The following is a 15,552-nucleotide window of genomic DNA, read 5'->3' as shown; positions in this document are numbered from 1 at the left end:
TGTGGCGTTAATTGTTCCAAGGAATCCTGCCTAGAGCCAACCTCGGTTTACCTTCTTCTCGTCTCTGATCACCGAATTTCTAGCTCTTTTGCTTCTGGAAGCTCTTCCTGGAAACCTCTCCTTGTGAGATAAGTACAAATCGGGTTGGGCTTTAAAGCACATACCTCACTAATCTTACATGATTTTGCAAAAACCAAAAACAAAATACATATTTGACAAAGCAGTACTTTATTTATACTTTTATGTAACGTGCTATATGTGGTAACAAACAATAAATTGTGATCATGACTAGAACTCCATTTCGTTATCAACAACGTCCTTATCCCTACAGACCAGTTTTCCCGACATTAACAATGCATGCTAAATCGGCTTCTCCGAGTAGGGAGTCCTTTTTCCAAGCTAAGAGTTATCCTCTGCGTCGGGTTTCTCAAACATCTCAGTCAATATCAACGAAAACCGAAGACGGTACAATATCCTTCAAGCACAAGTGCATAAGTAATGTCTATATAATATTTACATATTTACATATAAATAATATTTTCTTGTCGACAAGAGGTGCGACGTATCGTTTAAATGATCAATGAAAGTAAGCCGTCTCTATATTAGCGATTGGTCAAAATAAAATTAATTATAAAAAACTTAAACTAACTTGTATATCAAGTTTGACGGTAAATGTGTGTGGCATCATGTATTCTCAATAATACTTTATTATAAGTGTAAGATAATTTAAATAAATTGATATGAAACTGATTTTTCTTCCTAATCTGATATCTTTGATTTGGCACCGTTAAGCAATGGAGACAGAAATTAATAATAACTTGAGACGAATCTATCACAGATTTTCATATTTTGTAGTAATGTCAATATTTCATCTTTTTACGAATGTGGTCAATTGTTAGATTTCCAAATATTTTAATATCTTTCTAGCGATTTTTATTGTCAATTTGGCAAACTTCACATATTTGGCGACATCCGGCGCGTGTATTGGTGCCCACATCTTATGGAGTTTCTCCTTCACTAGTACTTTGTTCATGTAGAGGTAATCGTAACGCCAAGTCTGACGACTCTTCTAGGATTTCTTCTTTGATTTCACCTGTTAAAAATACGAAAAAGGACATTTATACTCTATATTCCGATAATAACGTAACAAATGTTTCATCGCTCATAATAATATTATATCACCAATTTCAGATCTTTTGTTGAGCACAAGTATTTCACGAATATTCTTTAAAATTTGCGTTTGTGTGAAATCCCCTTGTAATCTTTCTGCTTTACAATCTAATTGATGCATTTTAGGAAAACATTTTTTTCGAAACTTTAGTGATCATTATGATAAGTTATTGTTCGATCATAAATGATACTCAATCGGGAGCAAACTGAATAACCCGACATATCCACGAGAATACAACAATTTACAAAATATAAATCTTCCCGAATTATCATAGAATCATGACTTGTATGTGTAGGTGTAGCAAGCTACAATCAATGTTATGTACAGATAATGTTAAGCAGGCCGTAACAAGATGTGCCCTTCTTTGGTAAATATTTGGCGTACCTAAGTTCCAAGCTATCGGCAGAGTCCACACCTGTGACGGCAGTCTGCTGGGACGTTAATGAACTGATTGCAGTGGGTAACAGGCCAAAAGATACAGTGCTGTCGATCTGGTATGGCACAGTTTACTGAAATAAAAGAACAAAATATCAATTAGCATAGATTGGTTTTATTCGCTGCTGGGATTTTTTCAAAATCCTTCATAAAAAAACCTGACGTGCATGTCTATGGAAAACAAAGACAAAGAGATATTTGTCGTATCATTTAGTTTTTAGAGTTTAACCTGGGTTTATACGACATTTTTTTTCTCATTTTCTCGTTTTCTCATTTACGATATATCTGACTAATCAGAAAAAGTTTGTATAGGTATGTACCCACGTGACTTACCTGTCTCACACATGTCGCCTTCATAAGGATCCTGACATTCACACGTACATGTATCGGTGTTAAGTGTTCCGCCATTCCGACATTCCTTACCGTTACACTGAGCTGTAAACAATAATTCATCCCAGATTACGTGATATATACGATTGCAATACCCTTGACATATTCATTTTCCTATGGTGACATACAATTATTTGGAATACCTCAAAAAATTAAACAATATACTTCGAAAGTTGAAGTCTAGATGAATGACTCCAGAATGACTATTTTCGGAGCTGCTACATGAAATAATGTCATATAAAACAAAACCGTTTCTTCTATCATCACTGAAAGCTGTGATTTCATTTAGAACATTTCGTTATTTTTATTCATCTAAACATTTGTTGTTAAAGTTAACTTTTGGATATAGTCATATACTGTCTCAAATGTACATATCTATTTGTTTAACGTTTTACACTTACGGTCACATATGCCACACATGACCGGGCACATGTCACGCTTCACGTTGTAGAAGCGATCACAGTCCTCGCACGTGATATTCCCACCCATGGTGGCGCATGCGTGGATATCAACTCCATTTTTTCCATAGGCCTTGCATTCAGCTTTTTAAAGGAGAAGAAAAAAACTGCATTAAATACTAGAACATGAATTTATTTTTAGATATGAGGAAACATGAGACGCAATGAAAATGTCATTACCTGAGCATTCAATTATACCCTTACCACGCTCTTATTCGAAATAACAGGCACAATATGTGATAAAATTAATAAGGTTAAATCTTTATTTGACAAACTTTTCAAAAAGGATGTTTCGGCTCATTGAACTTGACACATTGATTCTAAATATAAACGGGTTCTAACCTAGACTAGATCTCACGCCCTGGTATCGGCACCCGGATGAAGACACATACGTCACTTCCGGCTGAATTGGTACATCCGCTAAAGTAAAGAAGGTTTGTTGTTATAATCTCTTATTTTCCATATTTTAGTCTCTTATGCATTATTCGATACCAATAATTTTTTTGTATATAATAATTGTTGAGAATGTGGTTTGGACCGATAATCTCGCTTTTGAAACTGCGCCAATAAAGCACACGTCGTTTACTCACATTTGTAACAAAATAGATCTTTTTCACACGAATGTGTTTGAATAATTAATATGTTGTATTTAAAAGAAGTCTTTAATGACTTTATATGATGTCAGTTTGTAGTAGATGGTATCGCTGATTCTTTATCTTTTAAACTATTTCTATAAGCATTAAAAGTAGAGCTAACTAAATACATATCTTACATTCACAAACTCCACACATGTATGGACACTCTTCTGGGACATTCGTAAACTGCTTACAGTAACTCTCTGGCCAGTCTCTTCGGCATATCCACTTGTCCTTAGCCGGGCAGACCACTGAAAACACAAGAGGTTAATCTATCACACAAGACCTTGACAATCTTAAAAAACATGGATGTATCATTTTTAATTTTCTTGGATTATTTATCAAAAAAGCATTATATAGATAATCATGACTAGAATGTTTTCTTAAACGGCAATAAAATGTAAAATATAAAAGTGGTATTACTTACATTGTTCACATGATTTTCCTGTGTATAGTTTCGTACACGTGCACGTACATGAATTAGGATCGAGTTTGCCACCATTTAAACACACCAGACCTTGACAATCTGAAAAAGGTGACAATTTCTTTTGATGTTTTAAAGTAAATATTTTTTCTTGGTGAAATGTGAATAAATTGAAGCAACAATACTCATGCTCCATAACTGAGAATGGAATCTTTACTGGAAAAGAAATATTTCATTTTTGAATATAAAATTGATTTAAATGGCATTGTTTATAAACACTGGTGAAATCTTTATGTCAAACAATCTCTAGGTTAAATATCTTGTTTTCAATTTCGTAAAAGACTGATTTTAAATTAAGAGAGAACAAATGAGGAGAATCAATGACTATTGTTTAACTTACCACACTGCCCTTTGTTACAGGTGTTGGGACAGGCAGAACATCGTCCCTCTCCTGTTCCAGGACGTGCCGCAGTGTATGGGTACGCTAGGTTTGATTGTCTAAACACAAGTAAGTATATTCAGATTATATCTAGTGATTCTGCTGTTACTCGTTTACTAAATGTTTGCACTATTTTCTACATTAAGAGGGACCGAATATTGAGGAAAGTGACAAATTATCAGGCATGATTTTGATTAAATGGTGTTTTTTTAAAGTAGCAAGATATTTCAAAAAATCCAAAAGGAAGATCCAACAGAAATCATCGGTCATAATTTACATCAAATAAAGTCAATTTTCTCCAAATATGTACTGTGTATTAATCCCAACATAACTTTGTTTTTTCATTTAGGCATATTTCTGCCATAGCCATTCCTCTATCTGGAGTAATTGTGGTAACTCACCCTGCGGCATAGTCACAGACGTAGTACCGTGTGTAACGACTGCGGCGACACTCGGCATACCCACACCCAACCAGGAAAGTAGCATTATTTACCATCTGTCAAAAACATAACATTGCAATTTTGATTGTTCAAGCATTAAACTATGGTTAAGTAAATAAAGTAAATAAAGTTTATTATAAAGCAGTCAAACGAACATCGGAGGTAAAGATATAAGCTTACTTTCTATTTCAAATATCATTACCTGCAAATACACATCACATAAACAACAAAGATACAGAATACGCCACCATACCTGAGTAAAGTGCCCAATCTTCCTCCAACCTCCAGAGCCGAGATAAGAATCCGGATCCACTCCATACTTCCACATCCGGATCTCATCGTACCAATGGAACACGGCCTCCTCCCACGTTTTATATCCTCCCGCCACATTTTGACCAATCGACATCCCAATAGCTGAGGACGCAAATTAGGACATATTGCTCAAAGGCAATCTCAGAGTACAATTGAATATCATATATACACTGATAAGAACATTAACATTGTATGTGACATATAGATTGGCACTTTGTTTCCATTCTACTGAATTATAAAGCTGGCGCATAATGTCTTCAGTTTTGATAACTATTAACAAGTCTTTTGTTTCTGCTACAAAAAACACCCTTCCTGTCAGTAGGCCATGCATCCTTGTATAAAATAACCTAAAGGTTCAATTCAAATTGCTCTATCTGCTTATACAGCAACAAAATGCTAATTCTGTATTTCAAACTTTAGTGAAATCTCCAATATTTACATGGAATCTTCCTCATTTTGTCGTGCCCAGCTTTACACTGCTTTGCCCACTTCTGAGCGACTGCTGCCAGACGATCATCCCATTTCTGTGTCAACATAAAAACAAGTTTTTTTTATTAAGTAATCTAAATTTTAAAAAATATATACTTATGGGGGAGGGGGTCATATAGACATTTAATATGCTTATAAGATTTTTGAAACCTGGTCGACATTAAATGACCTTAAGAACATGTACACAAAAGTTTTGACGTTTCAGTCTTATTCATAACTCTGAATGAGGTGTGAAGCGTATTGCAACATTTGAGATCAATGTGAATACTTATAATCCAACCAAAGACAATGTCTATGTATGGCAGTTGAACCCGCTCTATCGTCACACTGTATATTACGCCACCCAAAGGAGTACCTGATCGTTCACATCTTTTCCAGGTTTACATTTACCATACTGTTGCATCAAACGTTTAGTACTTACCAAAGTAACGAGGTCGGTAGCTGGAGGCTCCACTTTAGAACGGTAGTCGTTATGGAGGTCGGTCAGCATCTTCTTATCCGCCTCTGACACGCCACTGACCCTTACACGTCTGTCGTCACGCATACACAGGGTGTGTCCTTTCAGGGCCTTGTATTCACTGGTACAGGTGCTCTGTAAGTCAATAATTAGTTTGTATAAGTGACTTATAAAAGATAACGACTTCTAGTGACTCTTTATTCTGCAGGATCTTTCTAATGCAGAATGGGTTTTTAATAATGACTACTGCACCTATTTTTTTTCCACTCAAGGAAAAATATTTATACTAAAAGTACTTCTGTTGATGATTATTTGGAATTCATTTTTCTCAATAGCATTGTGTGATATAACGTGACTGCTAAAGTTATAATGAACGCTCTAAGCTACTACCAACGTTAAGATAGACTTACTCCTTCAATGTTATCCATCGATATCACAGGTCTTTTCTCGACTGTGTTCGTACTGGGGACTGCAGGTTTAGGTAATACAGGAGCTTGAGGTGGTGGTGGCGGTGGTGCATTCGAATTACTTGTAGCTCTCCCGGTATTGACACTGTTTCCTGTTGACCCGGGCCTGCCAAACGAATTTTCCATGAAACCAGTGCTGCTTCCGGTGTTGCTAGGGAAACCTGTACTACTTCCGGTGTTGCTAGGGATACCAGATCCTCTGCCAGCGTTCACGGGGAAACCAGACCCTAGTCCAATATTTTCATTTACTCCACTACCTCTGTCGTTGGAATTTGAGAAACTAGAAGTGGTGACGGTTGTCCGTCGGCCGGCAGGATCGTAAACAACAGTGAAACTTGTCCTTCCGGTGCCGGATCCAGTATTCCTCATGGCGTCCATTATATACTGCCAAAACTGACTTGCATCTGAAATCAAAGATGTTAATATAATTAAAAAGAAACTATGGCATAATCAAAGGGAGAGCAAAGATTTATTCTGATTCTAATTAATCTAATTCCTTTTGTAGGAACTTTCATTAATTTATTTTATTGTATGAGATATAATTTTCTACTCTTCTAAACGTTATGCACAACACGGGGTTATTTGACGTTGGTATATAGCATCATGGTATAAAGTAGTGAGCGAAAATGAGTTTATTTAGAAGCCAAAACCACGTATCGAAAATGCTTATAAAATCACCTGTCAGCTAGATCATCTATCAATATATTCCAATACGCCTACAAGACATATGTATTATCAAAGCAATTTAAACTTGACTGACATGTTTTGTTTCACAGGCGTCAAACGCCCATGTGATGCAAGTGAAACATTCAAATTAGTTGTCATATTTTTTAATAATTTTTTTAATCAAAACTATTATAACAAATTATGCGTTATTAATTTCCTTATTTTTGTTGAACATAATATATCACTGTCATGACTTCAGCAGCTTAACGACGATAGTAGCGGAAGTTTGGGTTGGACAGGTACTCAGTGACATTGGGTGTGAGTTTATCGGAGGGTTGTAGTGACTTATACCACTAGAATCACTAAACACATCCTGGACATGATTTGAAAATGCGGTTTTATATGTTTTTTGTTTGTCAGCTTTTCAATTATTAAATCCTTTAAATGTTTGGCTGAAACAAAAACAAAATCGAACTAACTACGATTTAACTAACTTTACCGTTTTGGTTGGAAGATCCTTATATCTCAATGTCGTCAATGACTTTTTGTAAATGCTTCGAGCAAAGAAATTGTGATAAAAACACTAAAAAGCCGTAAATCATTTTTATAATCAAAGCTTTATGTTTAAATAATATTGATAAAATATCTTGGCAGATCTTTTTTTTTATCTAAAACATTTGTGGTTTAAACTATTTAATTTATTCACAATCGTGAACACTGCTGCCACACCGTCAACACGAACCTGATATGTAGATCAAGGAAGGTCAACCCAGTACTCAAAGGTGGTGAAACCATTTCTAACCCACTAACTACGGAGAAGTACTGGCTCCAGGATCACGAAAGAATCTTAGTCGTAAGTTTTGGCTTAGCCAATCATTCATTACATAACGATTTGTAACGTCATTTTTGATTGGCTAAGACAAAACTTTAGCCAGGTTTAGACTTAAGATTGTTTCATGATCCTGAGACCTATTTTATCTTAATGATTTTAACTTTAGAATTGTTGTTACAATGTTTCCTATAGAAAAGAAAGCAATACATGAGGAAATCAAACGATGCAATATTGTTTAGTCTTTGATGTATTCAGATTAAATCTGTTCTGAATTCGTACACCATGTTCTTTATTTACCTGTTGATTTAGCCCTACTATTTACTATGTACTAGGTACTTTAAGCTTTTGTAACCACTGATGTAATCGAGACTATAATGGGCAGCAGTAATGCTAGTTTACAAGTCTATCGCCGTCGACTCATTTCTGAGGTAATTTATGAAAGTCGGGCAATAGAATATGACAAAGCTATTACATCGTGCTCATAGAAAACAACCCAAAGCAAATGATTAGATATTGGTAACTAGCTATCTCCTTACACATTCACAGGTCGATAATACAGTGTTTCAATAATATGGTTACGATAATAAGGAAGAAAGATAGCATCACTTTCATTTTCAATTCGCCGTGAACAGTTCAGATTGTGATCGGTGCATCTGCAGCTGTGTATGATAATATTGATTTTATTTTTGTGTCTGTATAAATATGTCCAACATGTCTAAGAATCATACATGCATTTGTAATTCTTTTATATTTTTTAGTTTTTAAAATGATTAGTAAAAAAATTGTTGTTGTTTTTGATAACACAGAAAACATCGAACATCATCTCTTGTGTTGAAAAGCTTTCAAGATCTACCAAATACAGAACGTAAACAATGGGCGAGATTAATCCACAACAGTCTACTGCAGTGTTCTGCTAACTGTGTGTAGCTGATATTCTGGGAAACAAACTTAAAACATCAAAAACCAATTAACGAACCGTCTATCGTCAAACAGGAGGCATGTTAAAATGTTATCTTCAAACTTTTAAAAGATACGACATAATAAAGACGCTTAGTTAAATGTCATTCAAACACTTTCGCATCTGTGTATTGCGCTTTAGATATTTGCTGTCTTTGTCTTATCTTAGAGGCAGCTTAATGAAATTGCTTTAATTTTCTTAGTCGAATTATCATAATTATATTCATTGCGTTCAATTTATTACATAATGATGCTACACTTGTGTCTAAAGAAGGAGTATATAGCGGGTTGTTATGATTACATTCCTCTATATTATCGTGTCCTTACTTTTGAAATGTTAATTGATTGTGAATTACCACAGAATATAATTAAGGACGCCACGTGATTTACAGATTAACGACCTGTTTATTACAGTGACACGAGTACACAATCAAACAAAGGTACTTTGTGGTCAGTGTCCGATCTGGATGGAAAACAAACACAATAGATCTCTTTAAACATCATTTGGTCATTCAAACAGTTCGGTTTGTTTGATCGATTCAGCCAGAATACGATACATAAATGTCGGTTATGGATCCTTAACAACAGAGGGAACAGACAAATTATAACATAATTACAAAACGAACAATAAAAACTGTTTACATCAAAATGAAAGCAGACATCGTTGTTTGTATCTTGGCTAAAAAATTATTGTATCTAGTGGTTTCAGGCATTACTGTCGGACAAATTGAGGATGCCTTGAATTAAATGTCCGAATTAAATTTCTATTTAATATTAAAATCTATTACAATATCTGAAAATAAGTCACTAATGATAGTTTTTCTAAATCGGGAGTACAAGAGTACCACTTATAGAAATAATGAATCGATGTGGTTTGCAATAGTCTTTAGTTTTAAAAATGTCATTCAAATATAACGTAGTCGTATTTAATGGATTTTAACAAGACAAGAACCCGCTACTTAGACCACACAAAATGAAAAATAAGTCTGCCAAACTGTTTCCTTTTGATCTATACCCTTAGGCAGAATTATAAGCATTTAATAACAACCATATTGAACAGTTCAAGATGTTGCATTTTTAAAACTGACACTTGTCAACTAAACACAATATATCCGTCAATCAAAATTAAACTTCGCTGTGAAAAAAAGTTTGAAAATTAATTTAAATGTCTAGATTTATAATTAATGTTTGTTCATACGACTGAGCTTATGCTCACACTGATTTAAAGACATTGATCTACAGTTTACTGACATCGCACTTTGATAAATGATTGTATACGTTTATTGTAATGAAGTGTTACTCTCAATGTCCGCCTGAAGACCAAGGTAGAAAAGCCTTCCGGATGTTCCAGTAAGGGCAATATGTAGATCAAGCAATAAATGTCAAAGCAGTAAGGACTAAACAAAAGAAAACAATAAACAAGACTGAGAAATCAACACCAATCCACACAACACACTTGAAAAACATAAAGGGCCCAAGAAAGACCTAATACCATGATAATAAAATGGCTGCTATCATGTTTACTAATAGACCTTATAAAATAATAATTACATTGACCAATGAGAACAGCTCTTCTATATATACGTCGTTGTAACCGCTGCCATAAATTCTGACAGAAGTGTCCTAACTGGTCATCCGCATTTCGTCACCACGGTTATATGTGGGAAAATCAATTTATTGAGGAACATCCCATACCTTTGGTTAAAAACAACGTTCTAAAGGTTAGAGGCAAAGCATCTAGCATAAATGTGATATCGAGACAATTCGATAGTCATTATATATTTCTGATTTAGGACTTCATGATAGAATAGTCGCCATCTCTACTGTCTGAAGTGTTCAATTCAATCTAAAAACGGAATGAACATTTATCTATGTACGTATTCAGTCTTGAGTTTACCCTTCATAATATTGACTGTTTAAAACATTATATGAGAATTTTAAGCTCCAGATACAATTACCTGTCCTTTAGTGAGGAGTTCACGAGAGCTATTACTTTTCCACTTTGTTTAGATTACGTGTTTTGATTCAATTATTGATGTGAATGTTAACCGTGTAATCCTCTTACTTAAACATGTCGAGGGAGACAAAGCAGTGTTTATGAGAGATATTTTGCTATGTAGCAAACACATGGAGATTTAAATGCCAATATATGCCATTTCAGTCGACTTTAAACAGTTTAATACCCTACTACCATCTGTCTCCCGATTGGCGGGAGTAGAGATAGCTCTAATAATGTTGACAAAAGCTTCCCTACACGGTGTAACCTAGAAACCCACCCCGTAGAGGAGATTACAATGATGGCTTAAGTGGAATAGAAGGCATTAAACTTATTCGACAATTAATCCCGTTTTTCGTATCGTTTAATATAAAATTATTGATGAAGCTTAGAAGCAAAAAAAAAAAAAAAAAAAAAAACAGAATTCTAAGGGCTTGATGGATTTCTTGTGATTTCAGCATTTTTTATATATATATATTATGGTATGTCAACACAATAAAACCTTCTTATGATGCTGCTGTGACTCGATCGAATTAGAAGTAAACTTAGACAACAAATACAGGCGAGCGGAGAGAGGGATTTCATGATTTTTTTTAAACTATGGGATGGTGTGTTTGGAAGCTGGTTTTGTAGATAAAGAAGGCACTTTAAAGTCACTTTTTATTTGACAATGAACGTTTCTGATTATTACTCTGAAAACCATATTTGAATTTGCATTTCCTCCCACTTTGAAGTCGAATCATAACCTTGACCTTCAGCTATCTGGTACATAGCCATAACAGCATGAGCTGGATTGGCTTCGAAGAGGAGAATTTGGTATTGTCCAATCGCCAATAGCCCATTTAAAGTGATTGTGATATGGTTAAGTCAAATATGAAATATAATCGGAAACAAATCACGAGCGCGCAAAATACTTTAAGAAACCTAGAAATATTGAACCAATAACTCAGGTCCTGGGGTATTTTAAATATCGTTTTATTCTATAAAGATACAACCCATTTGAATACTTTCAGTTTTGTATAAGAAAAATGGTTAACACAACACAAACATACATGATGAGCAATGACATACTGACAAGATTTGGAGCGTTCATATCCCTGCAGACTGACGCTGGCCTTTGAAGGAATGTTCATTACATAATGGGTTTTGCATCAAATTACAGCTTTCTATAGAGAGCCAGACTGACTTTCATTGTCGTCTGATTGTCGTTTGCATTGCATTGCTTTCGATAAATCACCGAGTCAGAAAATAGCAAATAAAATTTGGTCTTATTGAATATGAATGACCTTTGAGTTAATGCTTTCAGATAAATGCCCTGAAGCCGATATGAAATCTTTAACGATATAAAAGAGCATCCATGAAGGATTTCATCAGTGGTATCGGTGAAACGGCCAGTGACCTCTGAAATATTGATTAATGGGTTCAACAATTGAAAATGTTGGGTGATAGAAAAAATGAAATACAGAATATAGTTTTACAATTCAAAGGCTGGACCGACCAAAAGAAACTGCTGAACAACACACTTGGCAAATGGGCCATGTTTTCGTAAAACAAATTACTACATCTATGTATATAACGTTCAGGTTACTAGCTACATTCAAGTTTGCCTGATATTTTTACATATGCGAAGCATTAAATATTATTTAATCTACCATCAGCCAAGAGTTACATTATGCCCTGTACAGATATTTCAGAGCGTTTATCAAATCACATAGTATGATAGATAAAGTGGAACCCAATTAATTTGAAAACGGTTATATTGAAATACTGGTACTGCTTAATCTGAAAGAAATTATAATTCCTGTTCACGCCTATCCTTGATTGTATTGAAATCTGGTTAATTTGAAACATATTTCCTATCCTCAAGGCCTTCAGTAAGAAAGAAATCAGTAAAGACTTCAGACGGTGTCAGTATATAAAGCACTTCAAGATCGACAGAGCAATCCTTGTTTAGCATTATGCCTTAATGGTTAAATATCTAGGTATCTAGTAAGTGTTTCTGATGTCTATGTGACATACGTTTTTATAAACGAGCAATTAATGTCCAATAAAACTTCATTTCAACACATATTTATGATTTGTGATACAGTGTCCTATTCCGTAATAAAAACAGGTGAATTGATTATGAACCACAAGATTAAACATACAATTAGATCTCTCATATAAAACATAATGTACATTCTACTGACAGACATTGATTGTACAGATTGAGTTATATCAACCGCTGTGTTGTTGACATTGTCTGATGTTGTGTAACAGTAAAAGTTAAATGTGTAATCGTGTCATGTGATGATATCAAAACACCAATACACATCTTATAGTCATACGAATTAATTTTGACATCAAACAGGTAATTTCCATTGCTTTCGCTGTGTTCATTACGCAACATTAAATGCCCGGTAAAATTTGCTATAGGAAACAATACACAAAGCATCGTAATGTTCATAAACGAGTGTGATTGCGCGGGGAAGAAACTCGATAACAAAAAATAAATTGTCGCTTAAGTACAATGTTTATAAATAACGTACGTTTTAATATATTTACATGCCACACAAGCCCTAACCTTATAAGAGATGTCAATGTTTTCTTTGTTATTCCCGAAATGTTGTTTATTAATGATGTAGGATGTCACATAAAATACACGCGTAATATCCCAGAATATGTTTGTACTGTTATGTTGAGCATTGTCTGGGAAAGACAATTAAATAAGAAAATAAACCACGAGTATCTGTTAATATTATCAGCAGATAAGTACAATGTCTGTTAAAAACTATGCGCTACCTTTGACCACACGAAGCGACAACACCTATAACCATATATGGTGTGTATAAAAACCATATACATCCATGACGACCTGTATATGGCCCGTTCTTTTTACAGTAGACCGTCGCCATACCTGTCCGTACATTTGTCAGGTGTAACATATCGCCTGACCAGTCAGATATGTGCGTCACTAATAACGATGCTTCTTATTCATTAATGTACTGTGGGGGCAGTTTATTGTATATGTTTGGTCCATGTATACTACTGTCCCATTGACTATAGGCGGAGATATATATTTGATATAGATATCCTAATTATCATGTTTTCATTAGTTTAATGTAATATTATAGTTGAACTTGCATAAATTGCAACTAAATTGTGTGGTAATACTTAAGTTGTAATAAAAGTTACACCCAATAAACAGGAGGATGTAAACAAAAGCCTAGTTTCCATATTTATACAATTTTATTCATTCACTTGTCTAGTTATTTACGCATTAAATTTGACCTTACCATACGCAATAAACTTGAAGGTAAATAAATCGGCATTTCCGACATTTAAATGAACGAGTTCCGTCGGCTACTTTAATCAGATGACATCCCGTAGCTATTGCTTACGACAATGCCTTAATTAGTGATAAATGAATTAAAGGGATTCAAGTGCGGAAATAACACAGAAAATACACAGCATTGTCTTAAAACCTTGATGAACTCCGTGTACCAATACTAAGCCGTATAGACCCAACAGACTGCAATCTTGTCACCTTTGGAGTTTCATTAAGTCACGTGACTGTATTAATGGAGTAATTATGTACCATTAATCTAATTTCCCCTATCTAGTTTACATAACTGTGTTCGTCGTTCACTAAGTAATGAACTGCTTAGTCAATAACATATTATGAAACCTTGACTGTCAACACATGCGTCCAATTAGCACCAGAATCTTCGGTATAAATTAATTAACGATTAACACTATAACACGTGTAACATGTTATATTATTTGATTTCTATCGACAAAGTTGCAATGTCTATGTCATATATATCAAAGAATCAGATAAAACTCAATTTACTAGAATAACAAATACATTAATAACTCAAAGTGCCATTTTGCATGTTGCTGATCATTTGGAACAACGTTAAAAGTAACTCCCTTAATTCATTTAGTATTTACATATTTTTTCTCTTTACTTTAAAATTCATCAGTCAGTATAAATATATGTACATACCGACAGACGTCTTGTACTAAAATACTACTATTTTCATTACAATGATAACAAACTTTTTTCTAATTTATCATCGTTTTCATGGCCCTGCTTGTTAATAGGACGTTAAACTAATAAAACCAAAATCCTTTTCTGATCGTTAGTATCATCAATGCTGATTAATTTATTTTATGATATATTAAACCGATAACTAATGAACAGATTAGCAATTTGAAAAAAAAAATGTTTGAAAAAAAAAATGTTAAAAATAAAAATAAAAAATAAAAGTGGTTGATGGCATCGAGACAGAATAGAAGTGTTATAACATATACAAACTCTCCGACAGTTTGTTTCTCAATGGGACAATACTTTATAGTTAGCATCATGAAGTTGACATCATGAAAATCGCCGGCAAATCGCATTGTCATAAAACACATGTATATATAATACCTTGTCCTTGACATAGCTAATCAACAGGTAAACCGGCCTTAGTGAAGACACAATTTTTGACTTTTAGCGAAAAAAGAAAGCTCGACCTACCTCCAGTCACCATTCTTGTGTTTTGTCCGCCGATTCCATTTGAATTTTGACCATTGATGGCATTGGTGAACAGAATCGCCACAGCCAAAAATGTCCAGACTCCCATGTCGGTATGGAATGAAGATCCTTTATAGTTTTTTTCTTTATGTTTCGAATATCATTCGCCGATTCCACTAGATGTTATTCAAGAATTAACTCGAAAGCCAAATTGTGCAAAGATGTATCAGTATCGACAATGCCGTCGCTCGCTATTACTTTGCTCTGTTAATGACGAGTTAGTCTTTGCTGTAAGATTCGGCATCGCTGTCCCATTTATAGGAGGATAATTAATGAGGTCATATGTAAATACAGGATACATGACGAAGGAACAGCGTATGAATGTCCGTAAATCTATCGCCCAACGATTGGCTGACAACGCCTCCATGTGTATGTGGACGCCTTTCTTACCAGCTTAGTCTGCGCTACCATGTAAAATCTATA

The 15,552-nt window shown here is 34.5% G+C and overlaps 1 protein-coding gene across 1 annotated transcript; it reads right to left on the bottom strand.

The window, feature by feature from the left end:
• Positions 1-211: 211 nt before the first annotated feature.
• LOC138315046 (uncharacterized) lies at positions 212-15,341 on the bottom strand. The gene is made up of 14 exons (XM_069255776.1): positions 15,073-15,341; positions 6,061-6,521; positions 5,615-5,785; positions 5,144-5,228; positions 4,646-4,806; positions 4,354-4,448; positions 3,914-4,011; positions 3,517-3,615; positions 3,227-3,340; positions 2,797-2,874; positions 2,398-2,538; positions 1,940-2,041; positions 1,556-1,680; positions 212-1,093 (listed from the first exon to the last, which is right to left on the bottom strand). The coding sequence occupies exons 1-13, from the start codon at positions 15,176-15,178 to the stop codon at positions 1,568-1,570; spliced, it is 1,824 nt and encodes a 607-aa protein (XP_069111877.1). The 5' UTR covers positions 15,179-15,341; the 3' UTR covers positions 212-1,093; positions 1,556-1,567.
• Positions 15,342-15,552: the final 211 nt, after the last annotated feature.

The sequence above is a fragment of the Argopecten irradians genome, chromosome 1 (genome assembly GCF_041381155.1).
Source record: "Argopecten irradians isolate NY chromosome 1, Ai_NY, whole genome shotgun sequence".
In the NCBI taxonomy this organism is placed as follows: domain Eukaryota; kingdom Metazoa; phylum Mollusca; class Bivalvia; order Pectinida; family Pectinidae; genus Argopecten; species Argopecten irradians.
This window is presented reverse-complemented; position numbering and strand designations above follow the sequence as displayed.